This window comes from Nicotiana attenuata, chromosome 1 (assembly GCF_001879085.1).
Source record: "Nicotiana attenuata strain UT chromosome 1, NIATTr2, whole genome shotgun sequence".
Classification (NCBI taxonomy): Eukaryota; Viridiplantae; Streptophyta; class Magnoliopsida; order Solanales; family Solanaceae; genus Nicotiana; species Nicotiana attenuata.
This window is the reverse complement of record NC_031989.1, coordinates 14,411,068-14,433,314: the sequence shown is the minus strand read 5'-3', so window position 1 is coordinate 14,433,314 and position 22,247 is coordinate 14,411,068. Positions and strand designations below refer to the sequence as shown.

General features: G+C 38.4%; 1 protein-coding gene across 2 annotated transcripts; it reads right to left on the bottom strand.

Annotated features, from left to right (window-relative positions):
* Positions 12,752-15,251, bottom strand: LOC109244883. 2 transcript variants are annotated; one of them, XM_019412076.1, is made up of 3 exons: positions 14,847-15,251; positions 14,567-14,760; positions 12,752-12,941 (listed from the first exon to the last, which is right to left on the bottom strand). In XM_019412076.1, the coding sequence occupies exons 1-2, from the start codon at positions 15,198-15,200 to the stop codon at positions 14,578-14,580; spliced, it is 537 nt and encodes a 178-aa protein (XP_019267621.1). In that variant the 5' UTR covers positions 15,201-15,251; the 3' UTR covers positions 12,752-12,941; positions 14,567-14,577. The 2 variants fall into 2 exon arrangements, with proteins under 2 accessions (XP_019267621.1, XP_019267685.1); XM_019412140.1 differs by lacking the exon at positions 12,752-12,941 and adding an exon at positions 13,001-13,573.

The following is a 22,247-nucleotide window of genomic DNA, read 5'->3' as shown; positions in this document are numbered from 1 at the left end:
GACTGTATCCCTGATAGTCTAGCTAATATTTTTCTCTTTTGATGAAAAATATTCCCAAAATTATGTTTGTTCCATTGAGTGGCTACTGCCTGGAAATTTTTTGTAGTTTCAATTAGAGGTGAGTTATCAGCCCATACTTGATGTACTAGTTGTTGAAACTGTGGGTGTGATGTCCACATATTTTAAAATCTAAAGATCTTATGTTGTAACGGTCGACTTGGTTCTAATATTATTAGGAGCGGGCAATGATCAGAATAAGTTCTTGGTAAGTGTTGCACTATTGCCTCTGGATACAAGTTTAGCCAATCATAGTTAACTAAAAAACGATCAAGTCGTTCTAGAATTGTATGACCATGTCTACGCTTGTTAGTCCATGTAAAACGACTGCCCTGAAACCCTATGTCAATTAAATTACAACAATTAAGGCAATTAGCAAAATTATCCGCTCTATTATTGCTAATAGGAAGGCCCCCAAATTTTTCTCGTGACTCTAGAACTTCGTTAAAGTCCCCCTATTAACCAAGGCGTATTAGCAGTATCATGCAAATTCATTAAACTATTCCAAAAGTATATTACGTAATTGGTAATAATTGCTAGCACAAATTGCAGATAATGACCGTTTAGGTTTAGTGGGACATACCTGAATAAGGCAGTGTTTCTTGTTCAGAAATCCGCATCTCCTGCACATTGATTAGATCTTCATTCTACAGCACTACTAGACCACTTATGAGCCCATTAGCATACACCTGGGACATATGTGTGAAGTGAAAGCCTTCACGAAGCCCTTACCTTATCCGCAACCTATAGCAAGGGAGAAGAGACAAGGAAAATATAAAAGGAAAAGTACAAAGAGAAATTAAATAAAAGAATCTATTGCAAAAGCTTTAGTTTTGGAACTGAATTTCAAGTGAGAAAACGACTTGAGAATCAAAGGAATATACAAAAGCAAGATACCTACATTTTCTTTGAGTGAGCCTACAAATATGTTACAAAATGTTTTTGAGTTCAGAGATCAAGATTCTTAAGAAGGAGTGAAGTAGATTCTCGAATTCCAAGCATGACAAATTTCGAAAACAATATATTGCTTTTGATATCTCAAAAAGAAATATTCCAAAACTATATCTAGATTAATTCACACCATTATATTAATGAGTCATTATTATAGTAATTATTTTAATATATTTGTAACACTAATTTATTAAGTTTGAATTCATTTTTTGAAATCTGACAATGAAGTGATAGTAGTTATTATACGTTATTTGTTAACGTTTTTATCACAATTGTCTTTATGATTACTTTTGTAACAGAAAAGTTTTAATGGATTGCTTTGATGGTTACGTATTGTTTTCATCAGATTGTGAAGTTTTGGACTATATATGCTTTGTTGTTTTTCATCTTTTGATAGTAGTGAAAAAATAAAGTTAAACACTTTTCTTCCCTTTTCTTTTGTGCTGAGTTTTCTTCTCGTTAATCTTTGTTGTTTCTGCTCCTAGTTATATTAGAAGAGCTTGTTGAATCCTGGGGGGATACACCTAATTTTATTCACCACAGTGTGGGCAAAATATCCTTAAGGACAGTGTCTTTGACACGCCTCAAGCTAAACCTTTTATTCTCCATAATCATCCAATTTTTTCCAACAATCTTAAGGATATTTACATGTTGTTATTATGGAGAATAACGCTGCTAATGTTGTTGTTGTTGCTACTATACTCGCTGCGCCAACTGTTTCTGTTGCTGCTCCATCGCTAATTACATGTGCCAAATCTTTTTCCGATGTTTTAAAAATTACGGTTTTTGTGGATATAATTTTAACCGCAAGCACGCTGTTGTTGACAAAGGAAAATAAATTGCAACTAGAAGCAGCCTTGTGGAGGACAACAACCGTCAGAGAAAATCAAGTAACATGTATGACGAAAGAAATGGTTATAAGCCCAAAACCAACAATCAAACTTTCAAGGAAAAAAGCAACTGCTTTGTGTGTGGCAAACCTGGCCACTATGTTGCTCAATGTCGAAAAAGGGTTGGGAATGACAATCCCACATAGGCTAAAGTAAATTTGACTGAAGCCAAAGTGGATGATATAATTGTTGCGGTTGTTTCCCAAGTGAACCTTGTGGCCAATGTAAAAGATTGGGTGTTAGATTCTGGTGCCACTAGGCACATATGTGCTAACAAAAAAGACTTTATGTCTTACACCCAAGTTGAGGAGGGAGAAGAAGTTGTCTATCTTGGTGACTCAAGAACTACTCAAGTTCTTGGAAAAGGCAAAGTTCTTCTCAAGCTCACATCTGGCAAAACTTTGGCATTGAATGACGTGTTGCATGTTGCTAGTATCCAAGCCAATTTGGTCTCTGTGGGATTATTAGAAAAAGTGGGGGTGAAGGTTTCTTTTGAATCTGATAAGGTCGTGTTGACCAAGAATAATAATTTTTTTGGCAAGGGTTATTATAGCCATGGCTTGTTTGTACAATGTTATCAATGAAAATGCTAGTACTTCTGCTTACTTGATTGATTCTTTTATTTATGGCATGCTAGATTATGACATGTTAGTTTAGCTTATATTAAGAAAATGCATTCCGAAGGTCTTATTTCAGATATTAATTATTCTAATATTAATAAGCGTGAAGTTTGTGCCGAAGCTAAACAAACTAAGAAATCATGTGCTTCAGTATTTAGAGAATCTGAATAACTAAGTTTAATCCATACTAATTTAGGAGACTTGAAACAAACTATGACTAGAGGAGGAAAAAAATATTATGTTACTTTTATAGACGATTTTTCTAGATGTACAAAAATTTATTTGTTGAGAAATAAAGATTAAGCTTTTAATAAGTTTTTAATTTATAAATCTGAAGTAGAAAATCAATTAGATAAGAAAATGTCACGACCCTAAACCCAGACCCGGTCGTGATGGAGCCTCTCGTGAGGACAAGGCCAGCCGACACATTTCCAATTTGAAGTTAAACAACTAAACAACAATAAAACAGGCTAAAAACATGATTTAATAATACTGAACAACAGATAATATCATAACAATATGGAAGTACAACCCAAACACAACCCAAACCGGGGTGTCACTAGTCATGAGCATCTACTAATGTCTAACTACAACTGGCGAAGTCTGAAATGTACTAAGTACATACTAATAGAATAAAGAGGGAGAAAAGTAGTGCTGCGAACGCCGGCAGCTACTTTGCTAAATTCCGATGACTCTGCCTCCGATCAACCAATAATCGCTACCGGGTTCAGAAAATACCTGAATCTGCACACAAGGTGCAGGGAGTAAAGTTAGTACTCCGACTCAGTGAGTAACAATCATAAATAAAGACTGAGTGATAAGAAATCACGAAAAGTGCATTAATATGCTGTATAGAAGTGGTACGAAACCAGTAAGAAAACAATGAAGCTGTGAAATCTCATAAGGCATCTTAGCTCAGTTTAAAACTTCTTCAAAAATGGCTTTTCAACAGTTAAGCAATTGAATGCAAAACAACAAGAACGGATAAGCATAGAGAATCCATCCCTCGGGCACAACACAACTATACAGGTAAATGACAGGTAATTAAACAGATAAACACATAAGGTTCGCCCCTCGGGCACAATGTCAACAACTCCGCCCCTCGGGCAATATCCCAGAACAGTACCAGCCCCTCGGGCAATCACAAAGAACAATACCAGCCCCTCGGGCTATCACTCATATCACAATGGGTACCCGTGCTCACTGGGGGTGTGCAGACTCCTGGAGGGGCCCCTTTCGGCCCAAGCACAATATCAAGCCATCTCGTGGCATCATAAACAGGTCCTCGACCTCGGAACAATATCAAGCCACCTCGTGGCGTACAAATCTCAGGCCTCGGCCTCATAATCAAAATCAATGTATCACTACTGCGGCGTGCAGCCCGACCCAAAATATATCCTCACAATACAAGCCCTCGGCCTTACTCAGTCAAAAATCACATAAACCTCTCGGGCAACAATAAAACAATGTTTCTCAGCCCAAAACATCATTTAAATATTATTTGAGTATTAAAACAGAGTAAACATGGCTGAGTTTTGAAAACAGTGGAAAATAACATGAGTGAGTTCAAGTATAAAGTCAAAACAGTGAGGAAACATCAACAAAAATCCCTGAAGGGTTCAAATAGTTGGCACGAAGCCCAAATATGGCATTCAACCCAAATAATAATGATAACAAATAGATTTCAGTCAAATACGCGGTAAAATCATCAATCGGGACGGACCAAGTCACAGTCCCCAATAGTGCACGACCCCACGCTCGTCATCGAGCGGGTGCCTCACCTCAATATAGCACTACGATGTGCAATCCGGGGTTTCAAACCCTCAGAACATCATTTACAATCATTACTCACCTCGAACCGGCTAAATCTCTAGCTCGCGACGCCTTTGCCCCTCAAATCGGCCTCCACGCGCGTCGAATCCCGATGAATTTCTTGAAAAACCTTCGAAAAATCGCCAAAATCCGAGCTCTCTAGGTCAAAATATCAAATAAAACCCAAAACCTCGTATTTATAGAGTACCCATGGATTTCTACCTCTGCGGACGGCACAAAAACGACCGCGGCCGCACAGGTTTTTGACTGTAGTGATAGTCTTTAGTATTTTGGCCATAACGTTCTCTACAAATGTCCAAATTGTGATATATTTGCTTTTTTGGAAACTAGACACGAAGGGCTACAACTTTAGTTTTTGAATCATCTCAAAATTCCTTGTAGATCAAAAGATATGAGCTTCCGAAGTAGGACCAGTGAAATGTTTCTCACCGCGGCCGCACTGCATTTTGTGCGGTCCGCACAACACCTACCGCGGACGCACTTCATTTTGTGCGGACCGCGCTGGTGGGTTCCGAGGCCTGCAACCCTTCTGGACCTGCTACAGCTATGATTTTCGGCCTAAAACATCCCGGAACCTACCCGGAACTTCGAACCAATTGTACCAACACATCCCATGACATCGTTCAAACTTGTTCCGCCCTTCGGCACGCTCAAAACAACATCAAAACACTAAAATCACATCGGATTCAAGCCTAAGAATTTCAAGAACTTCCAAATTTTGTTTTTGATCTAAAACCCAACCAAACCACGTCCAAATGACCTGAAATTTTGCACACACGTCACAAATGATACAACGAAGCTACTGCAACTTCCGGAATTCCATTCCGACCCCTATACCAAAATCTCACCTATCAACCGGAAAACGCCAAAATCTCACTTTCGCCAATTCAAGCCTAAACCTTCCACGGACTTCCAAAATGCATTCCGATCACGCTCCCAAGTCCCAAATCACCTAACAGAGCTAACCAAATCATAAGAATTCCGATCCGAGATCATATACAAACAAGTCAAAACCTGGTCAAACCTTTCAAATTTCAAGCTTCAAACTGAGAACTGTTTCTTCCAAATTCATTCTGATTCCCCTGAAGACCAAAACCAACGATTTACATGAGTCACAATACATCACACAGGGCAAGCCATGCCCGAGAACTGGCGAACAAAGTGCAAAAGCTCAAAACGACCGGTCGGGTCGTTACATCCTCCCCCACTTAAACATACGTTCGTCCTCGAACGTGCCCGGAGTTGTTACAAAAGCCAACCAAACGCTGAATAACTTTACCATGCATATACTCGGGGGTGATCCGACGTCACCCTATCTCATAGGTCCGATAACACATTGTAACTGAAATTTCACAATCCAATCTAGCCCATAAACCATAGAACCACATTTCCACTTCTGAAATCATCAATACGATTAGAATCTCACATTTATACTGTGAACAAGCCCTAACAAGCTGTAATAACCCATACCTGCAACCTCAGGTGCAATTACATGATATACCACCTAACTCAAACGCTTGCAGCGACAACTTCTAATCACAGCGGCTGCACATCACAACCGAATACCGATAGAAAACCTCTTATCAACGAAAGTCTCATCCCAACCCTTTCATATACTGCCAATGATAAATGAAACACGCAATAACTATAACCATTCCTCAGATCAACCACTCATGAAGCCACTTCTCCTTTGGCAAGGACCATAGCAAATTTCTGAGCCGAACCTCGATATTTATCCTTCCAGCATGCTGAATCGAATCCGTTGTATTCATTAAAGATCCCAACGATCTCATCTAATCCACACAACTACCCTGGTGACATGACACCTCAATACAGACTAAAGCCACAACTTGCGCAATACACGCACTAATAAGCAACAGTCCAAACATACTCAAATCATGAAAACGACTCAAATGAAAGAGCTATACCTCAAGCTCACCATGCTCGAAACCGACAACCACGTGCAATTTGATGTCTGGAACCAAAGCAAATCATCATAACCACAGTGAAGCAAATACCTAGCACTACTCAACCCAAAAGGACATAACCGATACGCCCTCCGCCGAGCAATATCCAATACTCCTCCCGCTCGAGCTCCACTGAGAGACCCCAATAACACCGCACTACAAGTGCCTATAACCAACAAATCCAAATGCCCCACAACACGAAAAGGTAACTCATAGATCTCCTCAGATTACTAATAAGTTCAACAACAATCGAATCAACACATCCCTCAACAATATAATTCGGAGCCAACCCAGCCGACTCGAGTTAGAACATGCATCCACATTGGCCTACCAACGAACTCCTTATCAAGAAAATCCTGAAGCTGCTCGTTCAACTCCTTTAACTCCGCCGGTGCCATACGATACGGTTCCCGGCATCAAATCAATACCGAAATCAACAACCTTGCCCGGCGACATGCCCGGCCACAAGAAACATACCCGAAAAGTCCCTCACCACCGGAACTGAATCAATGGTAGGAGCCTCTGTACTGACATCCATCACGAAAGCCCAAATAAGATAGACAATCCTCCCCAGCCGTCTGCTGGATCTTCGAAACTCCAAAACCACCCCACTAATTCCATAACATCCGTCGAACCTCGCCACCAAATCTGTGGCATTCCCGGCATCGCCAACATCGCCGCCTTAGCGCAATAGCCTAGAACCACACGACACATAGACAACCAGTCTGAACCCAATATCACATCTAAAATCTAACATACCAAGCAACGAAAGATCCACTTGGGTCTCCAAACCCCGATAGTCACCAGTGTCGATACACACGACCCGCAACCACAATATAGCCTGAATATGAGAACTTCCAGTCTCCAACTCCATATAGCGCACGAGTCACCATACCTGATCCCAGTTCCGCCGTCCGAATACATACCACGTCTCTAATACCCAATCATTCCACGAGAGATACTCTAACATTCTTCTGTGCCTCCAAGCAAACTCGGATATCAGCAGTCGATCTAACAAGAAAGTGCCGCAATACTACCGACGTACCATCAACTTAATCACACTTCCTTCTTCTGAAACATATACCCTCGTCAAATTACCTCCAGCTAGCAATACCATTTCCTTAATCATCCGAAGCTGCCCGCTGCATAAGAGTTTTATGACCTTCCTTTCAGAACTGAACCGCAACCTTACACACGCAATCTCAATCCTTCACACATACCGCATATACCATACCATCCTAGGATAACATGAGAACTTCATATCCCTTCCGGGCCACAAGTAACTATGTACTCAACCAACCAAGAACTTTCCATTGATCCCAATCTGAAAGAAAATCACTGTACATCCCACGCTCCTCACGCCAGCAGAAAATATACATATCTAGCCACGGTAAAAAAAACAACAAGAACTCTCCGACTCCCCTTTGCACAAACAAGCCTGTCAGGACTGAATCCTCCTAACTCGACCAACCTACGCAGGGCACTACAACCCAAGAGCATTGCCGCGAAATACCTATAGAAACTCACTACCTCGTAAGCACCCAAAGAACTAATAATATCCTTACCATACTGATCTGGCCTACTACCAAGCTATCCCATCTATCCGAGCTCCCTTCTGATTTACCTTCACTTGATACTCCTTCTTGCTATAACGTCACATTTCCTCAACCCAAACTTACAACACGAGACCCAAGCATAATACCACACAGCCTAAGGCTCACAACCCGCTGAATACTCTTTTAAATGTTCCCAAAAGCACCACATTCAAAATACCTACCTTGAAAGGACTTACTGCGAATCTGTAGGCATTATCTTCCTAATACTGATGTACAGAATCCCATAATCGCTATAGAAATAATACAAGTCTTGACACCCCCCCCCCCCTCAAATGCAAAACCTCAGTTTCTAGCCACAAGTACAACTTGAAAGCCTCCAATTATTGCATGTAAAATTTTGAACACAATAGGACCATTCTCTAGAGTCATCCACTCTACTCAAACCGCACTTAGATTGATTAAACGAACCGAACAACCTGTGCTTCATTAGCACTCCGACACTGTAGAATGTGACCTCATTCCAATATAACCAAGCAACTTCCTGCCCTATGCACCGAGCATCCCTTACCAACCACACCTCAAGTCATTCCCCGATTCTCGTACACCCATAAAGCATAACATAACCTTTGTTGAAATTTCCTTTACTCGAGCCATAACTGATTCACAAATACGCCTCGAACTGGAACCATTAGAGCACATAACCGTGCAATCAACTATTCAATAGCGGACTCCCCCACTTGGCTCGAAGCCATAGATCAAAACACACACCATAACTCATAACGCATATACTTTATTGCTGCCATAATACCATAGTGAGATTAACTCAATCCTTCATAAGCTCGTGGAACACCGACCATCTAGTACTTCATATCTTCTGCAAACTCGCATTTACTCTCGTAACAATTAAACCCACTCTCTTAAGCGACCCAAATTAAATTCACACATATATTTCACTTGTAAATGGGATCTTCTAACAGACAACATAAAGATCACACAACTCCAGAATACTTCGCAGGAGATAACCCACCTGCTTCGCCTTAAACTAACATTTGTGTATACCTTACACCGTCATAACCATTACGCAGTCACTTAGTCTTCCTGAGTTTGAACTCATATCGCAACATGAAATTTACTCCACTTCCAACTAGGAGACATGAAAAGATTCTTCACACGCCCATAACTCGGGGCTATAACTCAAATCAAGACGGAAATCAAGCACCTAATAGTTCTTCTATCCTCCAGCAGACCCTTCTCGTCGCTTCCAAATCATATGGATACATCTCGCAGTACTAACATACACATCACATAGTCATCTAGCCGTTACTTCCACTAATAGGGACACTACCGAACATATAAGTTCAAAAACACTTGCTCACGCAATCAACACCTCAGTGCTCAAGATATAGGCAAAAATCCGGCCTCGAGTCCTCCAAACTGGCCCAACATCAGCACATAGAGATCACATCTCGCCCCTCAATCAGGGAATCACAAGCCATCGATGCACATCTGATACTGAGCGCTCGTTCGCGCATACGAATGCGTGGAAGGAATTCAAAGAGTTATATTCCAAGCTGAATCAAGGACGCACGATAAGAATTTCAAGAATGTGAAGTTTTCCTAAAGGTTCTGCAGCCTCTCGAGGATAAATACAGACGTCTCCGTACCGATCTGCGAGACTCTACTAAACCTGCTCATGACTCGTGAGACCTATGTAACCTAGGCTCTGATACCAATTTGTCACGACCCTAAACCCAGACCCGGTCGTGATGGCGCCTCTCGTGAAGACAAAGCCAGCCGACACATTTCCAATTTGAAGTTAAATAGCTAAACAGTAATAAAACAGGCTAAAAACATGATTTAATAATACTGAACAGCAGATAATATCATAACAATGCGGAAGTACAACCCAAACACAGCCCAAATCGGGGTGTCACTAGTCATGAGCATCTACTAAGGTCTAACTACAACTGGCGAAGTCTGAAATGTACTAAGTACAGACTAATAGAATAAAGAAGGAGAAAAGCAGTGTTGCGAACGCCGGCAGCTACTTTGCTAAACTCCGAGGACTCTGCCTCCGATCAACCAATAACCGCTACCGGGTTCAGAAAATACCTGAATCTGCACACAAGGTGCAGGGAGTAAAGTGAGTACTCCGACTCAGTGAGTAACAATCATAAATAAAGACTAAGTGATAAGAAATCACGAAAAGTGCATCAACATGCTGTATAGAAGTGGTACGAAACCAGTAAGAAAACAATGAAGCTGTGAAATCTCTTAAGGCATCTTAGCTCAGTTTAAAACTTCTTCAAAAATGGCTTTTTCAACAGTTAAGCAATTGAATGCAAAACAACTAGAACAGATAAGCATAGAGATCCGCCCCTCGGGCACAGTTACACAACTAAACAGGTAAATGACAGGTAATTAAACAGATAAACACATAAGGTTCGCCCCTTGGGCACAATGTCAACAACTCCGCCCCTCGGGCAATATCCCAGAACAGTACCAGCCCCTCGGGCAATCACAAGGAACAATATCAGCCCCTCGGGCAATCACAAAGAACAATACCAGCCCCTCGAGCTATCACTCACATCACAATGGGTACCCGTGCTCACTGGGGGTGTGCAGACTCCTGGAGGGGCCTCTTTCGGCCCAAGCGCAATATCAAGCCATCTCGTGGTATCATAAACAGGTCCTCGACCTCAGATCAATATCAAGCCACCTCGTGGCGTACAAATCTCAGGCCCTCGGCCTCATAATCAAAATCAGTGTATCACAGCTGCGGCGTGCAGCCCGACTCAAAATATATCCTCACAATACAGGCCCTCGGCCTTACTCAGTCAAAAATCACATAAACCTCTCGGGCAATAATAAAAAAATGTTTCTCAGCCCAAAAAATTATTTAAATATTATTTGAGTATTAAAACAGAGTAAACATGGCTTAGTTTTGAAAACAGTGAAAAATAACATGACTGAGTTCAAGTATAAAGTCAAAACAGTGAGGAAACATCAACAAAAATCCCCGAAGGGTTCAAATAGTTGGCACGAAGCCCAAATATGGCATTCAACCCAAATAATGATGATAACAAATAGATTTCAGTCAAATACGCGGTAAAATCATCAATGGGGACGGACCAAGTCACAGTCCCCAATAGTGCACGAACCCACGCTCGTCATCGAGCGGGTGCCTCTCCTCAATATAGCACTACGATGTGCAACTCGGGGTTTCAAACCCTCAGAACATCATTTACAATCATTACTCACCTCAAACCGGCTAAATCTCTAGCTCGCGACGCCTTTGCCCCTCAAATCGTCCTCCACGCGCGTCGAATCCCGATGAATTTCTTGAAAAACCTTCGAAAAATCGCCAAAATCCGAGCTCTCTAGGTCAAAATATCAAATAAAATCCAAAACCTCGTATTTATAGAGTACCCCACGGATTTCCACCTCTGCGGACCGCACAAAAACGACCGCGGTCCGCACAGCACCTACCGCATAGAAGTTTTAAACTTCACCAATTGTTCTGTAAGTTTAATCTTATTTTATCTAGGTCTGGTTCATAGTCCTAGAGACACCAGATTCGACGCATTATGCTCATTTGTGAAACCCAGCAAAATATTAATATTATTATTTCATTTTTTTTAATATTCTTTTTGAGATATGTGGGGGATTGGTAGAAAAATACTTTTGATATCTCAAAAAGAAATATTTCAAAACTATATCTAGATTCATTTTCACACCATTATATTAATGAGTTATTATTATAGTAATTATTTTAATATATTTGTAACACTAATTTATTAAGTTTGAGTTCATTTTGTGATATCTGACAATGAAGTGATAGTAGTTTTTTTTTTGGAACCCCAGGAAAACTCGCAGCCACTACAGTCTCTGCCACAGCCTCTGCCCTTCGGGTGAGCACTCTGTGGTGAGCACTCTGTGCGCACTGGGTAAACCCCCCACTGTGTAATAGCATGCAAACCACACAGGGAATGTAAACCGCACTAGGCAAGCCCCGTGCGACAGGCTCAAACCCAGAAGGCATTGAGGGGGAATCGAACCCGCGTCTCCCGTGTGGAAAACTCCCTCCAAACCCACTGGGCCGTCCCTTCGGGACCGAAGTGATAGTAGTTATTATACGTTATTTGTTAACGTTTTTTTCACAATTGTCTTTATGATTACTTTTGTAACAGAAAAGTTTTAATGGATTGCTTTATTTGGTTAACGTATTGTTTTCATCAGATTGTGAAGTTTTGGACTATATATACTTTGTTGTTTTTCATCTTTTGATAGTAGTGAAAAAACAAAGTTAAACACTTTTCTTCCCTTTTCTTTTGTGCTGGGTTTTCTTCTCGTTAATTCTTTGTTGTTTTTGCTCCTAGTTATACTAGAAGAGCTTGTTGAATCCTGAGGGATATGCCTAATTTTATTCATCACGGTGTGAGCGAAATATCCTTAAGGACAGTGTCTTTCACACGCCTCAAGCTAAACCTTTTATTCTCCATAATTATCCAATTTTTTCCAACAAAAGTTTGCTGAGAACTCAGCTAAATTTTAGATTTGCCGTACCTTCGAATCCGTAATACCCGTCTAATTCACATATTATGTTGCGCTTTTACTACTAGACTAAGCCGTCCCATCCATTTATCCCATCCATTTATTTCGCCGGTTTCTATATGTATCACAAGAAACACATTTTTCTGAGTGTCAAGTTGTGTTAAATTTTAAATTTTATCTCTGGAGAGAGCGCAAAGGTGATTTTCTGAGACTTATTTTATAGGAGTACGAGACTTATAGTCGATAAAATAAAAAAAATAAATTAATTAATTAAAAAAAAAAAAAAAAAAGGCAAAAGCATGTCGCAATTGAAAGGCGAGACCTATGGGAAAATATTGTTTGCACTAACTGTGAATGAGGAGGATGAAGCAGTTGGATTCTTTTAACAAGCTAGCTCTTTACTCTCAAATGAAAGAATGATAGTTATACATAGGAATAAATATGAAGATTTTTAGGAAGCTGTTCCAACCACTACTACTCTCTTCTACTATGGTTCTCATTCATTCTCTTTAGCTGTAACAAGTAACAACCAACAAAGAATTATAAGTAGCAGAATTCTCAACAAAATATGATAGAAAAAGATCAGTCTCCAAAAGAACCACATAAATCACCTCATATGAACAATAAGAAATGCAGACTATGAAGTAAAAAACGGATAACATAAATCACCTCATATGAACAACTGCTTAAATGAGATCTTGTTATTTGTCGTCATTTCTCAAGCAAGGCTCATTAAAAACTCTACTTCCACTTTTGAGTCCAACAGGACACAATTTCAAGCTTCCAATTTATTTGAGCTACAATCAACAAAATTTGAAAGGAAAGATCTCCAAGAGGTACATTATTTTAGTACAACTTTACACTATTTAGGGCAACATTTGGAGTCTTAGCAACAAATGCTTCATTCAACTTTCTCAAAATGGATAAATCAGAATGAGATTGGGAGTGGCCATATTACGGAAATGGACATAGACACAGCTAAACAGAAAATGCCTGCCGAATGAATAAAGGAAAATTGTCAAAACGCTCAACTACCTTGTTATTTGTCTATTTGTTTGATACTTAATGTGAAAGGGAACTGTTCTTTTCGGATGTTTAGCTTCTTCGGACTTGAGAATAGAGGGCCTTCCAACTTGTATGACAAACTTCAAGGCAAGGAGAGAAATGAGAACATATATGTTCTAAGTGTCAAGAAATTCAGAAATTCTCCTTTATTACAAAAGCAAGAACCCAAACGGACGAGAGGAGAAAAAATGGAAATCAAAATAAAGAGTCTAGCAGAAGCATCAATAATGCACATTGACAGAATTCACACCTTACTGCAGAAAATGGTATTAGAAAAAGAACAAAGACGTGATAAGTCAGCAAGTAAAACAAAATTCACAAAATTTGGAACGAAAATGAAGAGATGAAACAAAACAAAGAATGAGGAGAGTGGCTATGAAGAGCTGTGCTGAGATATGCCAATCCCTCATCATCTTACAGTCATTTCTTAAGTGAATAGGCTCAAATTGGATTGTCTGAAAAGAGTATAGGACTGACAAAAAATGTCGAGAATTTGTTGATGCGTCTGAAACCTCTAGAAAATTGTTTTTGTTTATTTATATTTGATAAGGTAATGTAAATTCAAAGGTCGCCAACTTTAAGAGATAAAGACTGAAGAAATCTAATGCTTAAGGCAGAGGCGAATCCATGATTTTAATTTTATGGCTTCAAGATTTTGGTTTCAACCATTAAACCCATCACCTTTTTTGAGTTATGGGTTCGTACCTCGAAATTTTCAGCAATTTAATGAATTTTATATTTAAAATCTAGGTCTAGAATAAAACTATGGGTTCAACTGAACCCATAACTAAACTGTCTGTTGGATCCGCCCTAGCTTAGGGAACCTAGGAATGAAGCATTTTACTTCCATTCCCAATCATATAAAATCAACCATCCAAGCCACATCACATAGACCAAGTAGTTGTTGTATCAGGTAAATACAGTACATAACTTGCACAAAAATATATACTCCATACAACAGTAGATACAGTTAGAGCAGCTTGCATATATTTCCTTTACACAAATCAAACAACAGATAGATTTCCCTAAAGTTCAAAACTCCAGATAGAAAAAAGGAAGTGTGGAAAGCTTACAGTAAATAATATTAGTCGTCATTATCATCAGGTTCTTCAAACTTTTGACCAAAGCCTTTAGGTCCAGCTCTAGCTGATCTAGCTACAATTTTGCCCTTGCGACCACTACTCTTCTTTCTCTTAGCTGCCTCTTCTTTCTCAAACTTCTCCTTCTCCCTTTTCGTCAAGAAATCTGTTACGGCTATGTATATAACCTGTATCAACACAAAGAAAATGCACAATTAACAACAACCATAATTTCAACTATTATAGAAAAATTAAGAAACTTATAATTAATTACCCCAATAGTGAGAATGGATAAGCCAACGAAGGCAACGAAAAGGAGAGCTGATATGATGGTTGACACTCCATCATCACTGGTAGAAGAAACTATTTGGTCTGTAGTTTCAGCTGTAGATACTATTTGTTCAGCTGGTGGGTTTGCTTCTGATAGCAAGAAATTCTCAGAAATAGAGGAAATTTTCCAAGAATTTTGGATATTGTTTGTGGAGGAAATTAATGGTAGATTGTGAATCTTGTGAGGGTGGAATTTTCTAAGTAGTGAAATGTGGGAGACATTTTTGGAAAAGAAAAGAGATGAGTTAGGCTTAGGAAGAAAGGAGAGAGATAAGGATGTAGCAGCAGTAGCAGCCATGTCTGTCTCTCATCCCAAAATACTTCATTCATTCTTGATATGCATACAATCTAGTGTGTGGACCGGGTAAAATAATGAGGTTTTTTTTTTATAAAAATATTCTACTACTGTTTACCTAATAAAAGTCTTTATGAAATTAATAAAGTAAATTAAACTTGACAAATTGTGATTTGATTTGTTTGAACACACTAGATTATATTATTTTTATTAAGAAATTTAGCTCAAAGTAATAACATGAAATAAGCAAATATAAAAAAATAAAGAGAAAGAGATAGAGAGATTCTTATTTCTTCAAGTGCTTTCGAAGTGTATATAATGTGATGTCCAAACCCTATATTTATCGGGTGGCATTGGGTAATACAAAGGGATGTCATGAACATGGTATTAACTATTGAGAACATAAGGGAAGATCACGGGAGGTTACGGAGGTGTGTGAGTTACAACTATAATGGTGAGAAGTAGTGAGGATTATTTACATGACGGAGAAGAGTAGTGAGAGTTATATTTAATTAGTGGACATCCATATAATATATATTTTATAACACTCCCCCTTGGATGTCCACAAGTAATGTGCCTCGCTAAAACCTTACTATATGACAAACAATCTTAATGAAGGAAAAAGAGTACACAAAATTTTGTAATACGCATTATTTACTGCCTCATTAAAAACCTTGCTAGAAAAACTCAGTGGGATAGAATCTTAGCTAAGGAAAAAAGATTATAGCGCGTATTTTCCTCCCTCTAATGAAAACATCAATTTGTTTCTCCGATATGACGTGTTCCGATCTTGTATACCAACTTCTCAAATGTTGAGGTTGCTCATGCTTCACTGAACAGAACACCAAATTATCAAGCGAACAAATTTGTTGAACATCTATTTCACCGTTCGATGAAGATTGTGTCTGATAAAGAACTTTGATGAAATATATGCTTTATTCTGCCTCCTTCAATATATCCTTCTTTCACTTGAGATAAACAAATACCATCACTTTCACTATTATTGGAATCTTCTCTTCAAGGAAAAGTCACGCATCTGTTGTGTGTTGAGTCACTTGCTTTATCAGTTGCTAGTATATTGACATGACTTGGATAAGTATCAACAATTGACTGCCTTGTAAAATAATAATATGGCAGTACCCTCACATACAAATAGATTTTTTGAAGAACGAACTTCAGAAAATGTCTGCATTTGCATAACCAACAAAACCTTGACAATATTTGTTAGGATAAACAAATCTATATCAAGGATTCCTTTTGTAGTATAATACAATAGTATTCCAATATCTTCATATAGGAATAAAAATATATCTCGCTTGCATATTGTTATACTCATGGATCTAGCAAGATACATAGTGCACCAAGTGTAATTGACACAAAAATAAATCATGTACGACATGATTGCTCTAATGCATATAAGGATTTTGCTGAAGCTTTATTTGATAAATTTCTTGGGAACCTTAATATGCTTGAGAACAGTTTAAATCCTTCAATGATTTTATTATGCGCATATCAAATTTTTCAGGTCTTGCTAGACTAAAATCTGAAAGCAACTGCATCTGCCGTAAGAGAACATGTTTCCGAAAAATCTTGTGTCGCCTTACTGGCTTTATTCTTTCGGGTGTTGGGACTATCAGTCCAAAACTTCACGTTTTTCAAGTGAGTTCGATGTTGATTGCGTATTTTTCATTGACTAATCATTTATCTGTCCATATTCTATGACAGATTTGAGCTCAAGATCCTCGTCTATATTAATAATATTGAGCACTACATTATATTAACAATATCGCCGACGATCACTTTATATCGGTTCCATCACCGCTCAATAAAGACATAACTTATCGATATCTCAATAGTTTCAGGTACCCGAACGTCTCCCATGAGGTCTTATAAAGTGTTATGTCGTGGTGCTCTTATAGAGCACTTGCCTCCTTAGTATGACCATCTTTATCATTTGCTCCTCTCCTTCTTTAAGGAGATTTATCTTTGGAACCGATTAGTCTATTACGCTCCATGCGTTCCATAGACTATATCCATCATGGACTTTATTCTATTTGGAGAATTAGCAGCTGAAATATAATATTTAGCTATGGGTCAGCAAATGCGCCTGGCAATATTTTGCAAATGAATTATCACTTGAACTTCAAGTTCACATTTTCTTGTACGAGGATTTAGGTGCACTCATAATAATTCATTCCGTGTATTACTTTTTCAGCTGCCCATTTTCTTTCCCTAATGCTGGGATCACCAACACATATCCCTAGCTTTCTTTGGGGACCCATCTTTGTGCATTGTGGTGGAACAATTAAATCATATAGCACATCCATATTTCTAGATAGAAATTATTAGGTTCCTGACCCTGAACAAATTAAGATAAGGAGAATTTATCATAACTTGTTGGCAGATGCGTACAAGTGTTGTTGTATATTAAATAATACACCTCCTACCAAAATTCTATTTCGGAGTTTATTCTCATAACCAATGGTTTAGCTTAATTGGAGGCATATAGTTTCTGCTAAACCAACTTGGATTTAAACCAGCGTTATCAAGATAAATTATCATAATTTTTATTTTGGAACTGTGCTCTAAAAATTTGAGCAAGCAACCTTGCAAAAGTCAAACCGCAAGTTGATAACTAACGCACATGTGACCATAGAATAGATACATCTATTAAAATGATATATAGTAAACGATCCACATGGAATGTGATTCGGCCTATACATATATATCACCTTTTATTCGTTCCAGATATCAAGGGATTCAATCCCAACCTTAACTATTATATCATGAGAATAGCAGCACAAGAGAATTTTTGAAGAATCTCTATTTTGTTAAATATATGCTAATGTGAATTCTCAAGTAATTTTCGCATCATAATTGAACATGAATGGACAAACGGTCATGCCAACTAATCTTTGTTTCAGTAAACCTCTAGTTTACTTGTGGCGTGTGATTGCATCATCATGCTTATACATGTGTAATACAAATAAAAGTAAAACCGGGTAAGCTTTTATATTTACCCGATATGACTATAGTAATATGAAGATATTCAATCTTCCTTTCATTTATAGTCTCGAATGCCAACCACTTTGACTAATATATTTAAAACTCAAAAAATTTCTTTTGAGACTTACTATAATATCAATGTCATGAACAATTTCATTCATCCGGGTAGTAACAAATTAGTTTTTCCGGAGCTATTAACTAATTTTGTACTACAAGATTTTTAATCACACCATCCATATGGTGAATTTCTCCTTCACGAAAATCATATCATAATAATCGTCATGGTCAGAATCATCATAAGCAAAATCATTTTTTACTTTAATTTTGCCTTTAATAACTTTTATAAGACTTGGCAAAATATTTTTGGCATACCACATGTACGCGACCAATGACATATTCATGTAACCACACAGTAATGTTCATTATCTTTCTTTCTCTTTATTTCACGCAAAAAACTCCCTTAGAGGTGAGTTGTGTGGTATTCATCTGATCATGCATTGCACATCTTTATTCATTACTTTTATCACGTATTGCCACATTCACCTTCAGGAATGAGTCTGCATTATCAATGCTTATCACAAGTCACATTCTCTTCAATGAATGGAGCATAATCATCGCGGCATGCTTTATTATTTTTCCATACCAATTTGATGGTAAACATTGCCTTCACATTTTGAAGGACTATTTTGAGAACCCTTATTGTTCTCCTTTTTACAATTACCATAATGATGACTATTATTATTTTGGTCTTTGGCATGCCAACGTTCATCGGTCAACCACTTATCTTATTTTGACTTATTATGCATCGCTATCACATTCACTTCAAGAATGGGCAAATCAAGTGGGACAAACTTCATGTTTTTTCATGAAAAATATATTATTTTTATTAGTCATCATTATATCATCATGAAAGTGCATTGGGACTCAAACCCAATGCCTTACCCATATAAAGACATGTTATTCCATAATATGCTGGAACTCAAACCCAACGTCCTATCATCATAGTGCATCAGGACTTTAACTCGATATCTTACCCTCATGGTGTGTTAGGACTTGTGTTTATCATCTTATCCTTAACTGGAATAATAAGCCAAAGCATGTTAGATCTCACCCTCGAGAGTCAAGCCATAATCACTTCCACAAATAGATAGGACAATTTCAAAGTACTCAAATTTTAATCAATACGGTCTTTAGCAGCAACTAGTTGCTTTGCCCTTTCAAGAACACCAAAAATTATTGATCCTCCAATACCTATCCAAAGTACTCTTGGCCCTATTCCCTTAAAAGAGTGGAGGCTCCTTCTTCTTTTACAATAGTGCTAACATAATACAAAATGCCTTCATACCGCTTTGTTAAATGCTGCACGTAATGTAAATAAAAAAAAGCAGGTGTCATGTTTTCAATAATGAATAAGAGAAGTGTATGTCACGACCCAAACCCGGACCCGGTCGTGATGGCGCCTCTCGTGGGGACAAGGCCAGCCAACTAAACCCAATTTATCCTTTTAAAACAGTTTAAACAGTTCATAAGCAGTTTAAATATGACTTAATACTCTTAATTAACGGGAATACAGTCCAACACAACCCTAATCGGGGTGTCATAAGTCACGAGCATCTATTAGAGTACAAATACAACTACAGGGCCTGAAATATACAAAATATGACTGATAAACAAAAGGAAGAAATGCAGTGCTGCGAACGCTGGCAGTCACCTCGCTAAACTCTAATAACTTAGCCTTCGATCAGCTCAAAACCCGCTATCGGGTGAACAAATACCTGCATCTGCACACAAGGGGCAGGAAGTAAAGTGAGTACTCCAACTCAGTGAGTAATAAGGGTAAATAACAACTGAGCAGTAAGAAATCACGTAAAGCAAACCATCATGCTATATAGGGACAGTGAAAAACCCTTTGAGAGAAAGCGGTGAAGCTGTAAAACATTTAGAAATATCTTAGCTCAGTTTAAAACCTCTTTTGAAAATGACTTTTTCAACAATTATGCAATTGAATGCAAAACAAATAGTGCAGATAAGCACAGAAGTCCGCCTCTCGGGCACCACACTCGGTTATCAGTTAATACCAGAGCAACAGGTAAATATTGCAAGAAGTAGCACAAACAACATATAATGGCAGACAATGAAATAAGGTAAACACATCAAACAGTACCGGTACCGTTGTGGCGTGCAGCCCGCTCCACATATCGCTGCGGCGTACAGCCCGATCCATTTATCGTCGACGGCGCTCACTGGGGGTGTTGTTGATACCCAATTTTTCCCTAGTAATTTTATACTCAAAATAGTTCCAAAATAGCATATATGTGCATATATAAGCACACCCAAGAGTTCTGGCATTTTTAATGATTTTTAAACCAATTCATTGCCTATTTTAATACAACAAAATCCAATAATTATTCCCAAAATTATCATTTTGGCGAATAATTCATTTTTATTCTCATATTTGCACCAAAATATAATTAAGGTAATTTTTGCATATTTTTACAAATTTATTTGGTATTTTTAAAACTAAAATTGCATATAATTGCAATTATAGCCTGTTTTGTAATTAATACCATTTTATAATTACAAAATTAGTTCCAGCATTTTTAAGTTAATATTTATGTAATATTTCTTTACTCAATATTTTTAATTTATTTTTAAAACCATCATCGCTATTTTTATAAAATAAAACAGGGAAAAAGTGGCTATTTAAAATCTGGCCTCAATTTCATTTCAATTACAGCCCAATTTGCACCCCAATTCAACCCAATCCCAACCCCCAAATCAATTTAAACCCGATTACTTGATCCAATCGCCCAAACCCGCCCGTTTTCTTTTTAAAATCTGAGCCATTGATCATTTTGATCAACGGTCCAGATCTCTTCTTTCCTTTTTAATTCCAAACGACCCCTAAACCCTACCCCATTCTTCCAGGAGCGCCGCCTCTAACTCCTCTCTTCTCTCAAACGCTCTCGAGCTCTCTCGAAACCCTAATCGCTCTCTGCCACCTCCAACCCCAAATCCACCGGAATCTATGGTTGTTCTAACCATGGACGACCTATTCTCACCCCCTACTGCTCTCACGTGCTTGATACCTGAAGGTTCGAGGCCAAACCTCAAAGGTCCTCGCTCAGACCTTTATCGATTCGGAGTTTCCAGCCATCTCCGGCCTTGCTCCGGTGTGTCTTAGCCTCTTGAGCCTGATTCCGACCTTATCAACTCCGGATCTGATCTTGTCTCTTCCAAGCCTTTCTCGTTTCTAGGGTTCTCAGAAACCCTAGCCTATTCGAGGTTCTTTTTCGTTTATTTGTTCGGATCTGTGCTCGATCTGTGCTATATGTGATGTTTTAAACGTTTTCCCCGATTTTCCTTTTTAAAATCTTTTGATTTCAAACTAGGGTTTCTGAGTCTGTTTGTTAATATTTTGTTCGATTCATTTCTTTATCATCTCTAAGTTTGATTGGTGTTGAAAACCTAATTTTTGGAGATTTGTTTGAGTTTCTGAGTCTATCTGTTTGATTTACTTTGTTTGCACCTGATTAGTGTCGAAAACCCTAATTTTGGGGGTTTATTCGAGCTTGTGAGACTGTTTGTTTGTTTTACTTGTTCATCGCGCGAAAGATTTATTGGATAGTTCATTCCAGTCTGAAGTCAGTCAAGTCATGGAATTGGCAGAAGTTCCCCCTTAACCAACCCTAAGAGGCCTCTAAACTCGATTGATTTCGAAAAACCCTAGTTTCTTCGGGGTTTACTCAAGTTCCTGAAGTTTACTTGTGCGATTCTCCTATTTGAAATTGTTCTACTTTATTTGAAGGTTTCAGCATCTCTTTGTGTGATTCTTTTGATTCTGCTTTCTTACTATCTGTCAAACTCGATTATGTTTTCTGAAAGGTTTTCACCTAACCTTTTGCATGCTTCTGATCTTTTCTCTCTTACTAAGCCAATGAAATTTGACCTACATGACTATCATGCTATTACTGTATGCTACCTCTCCTTGGCATAGCTTGGCCTCACATGTCTATTACTTGTGCACCTCATTTATATACTGAG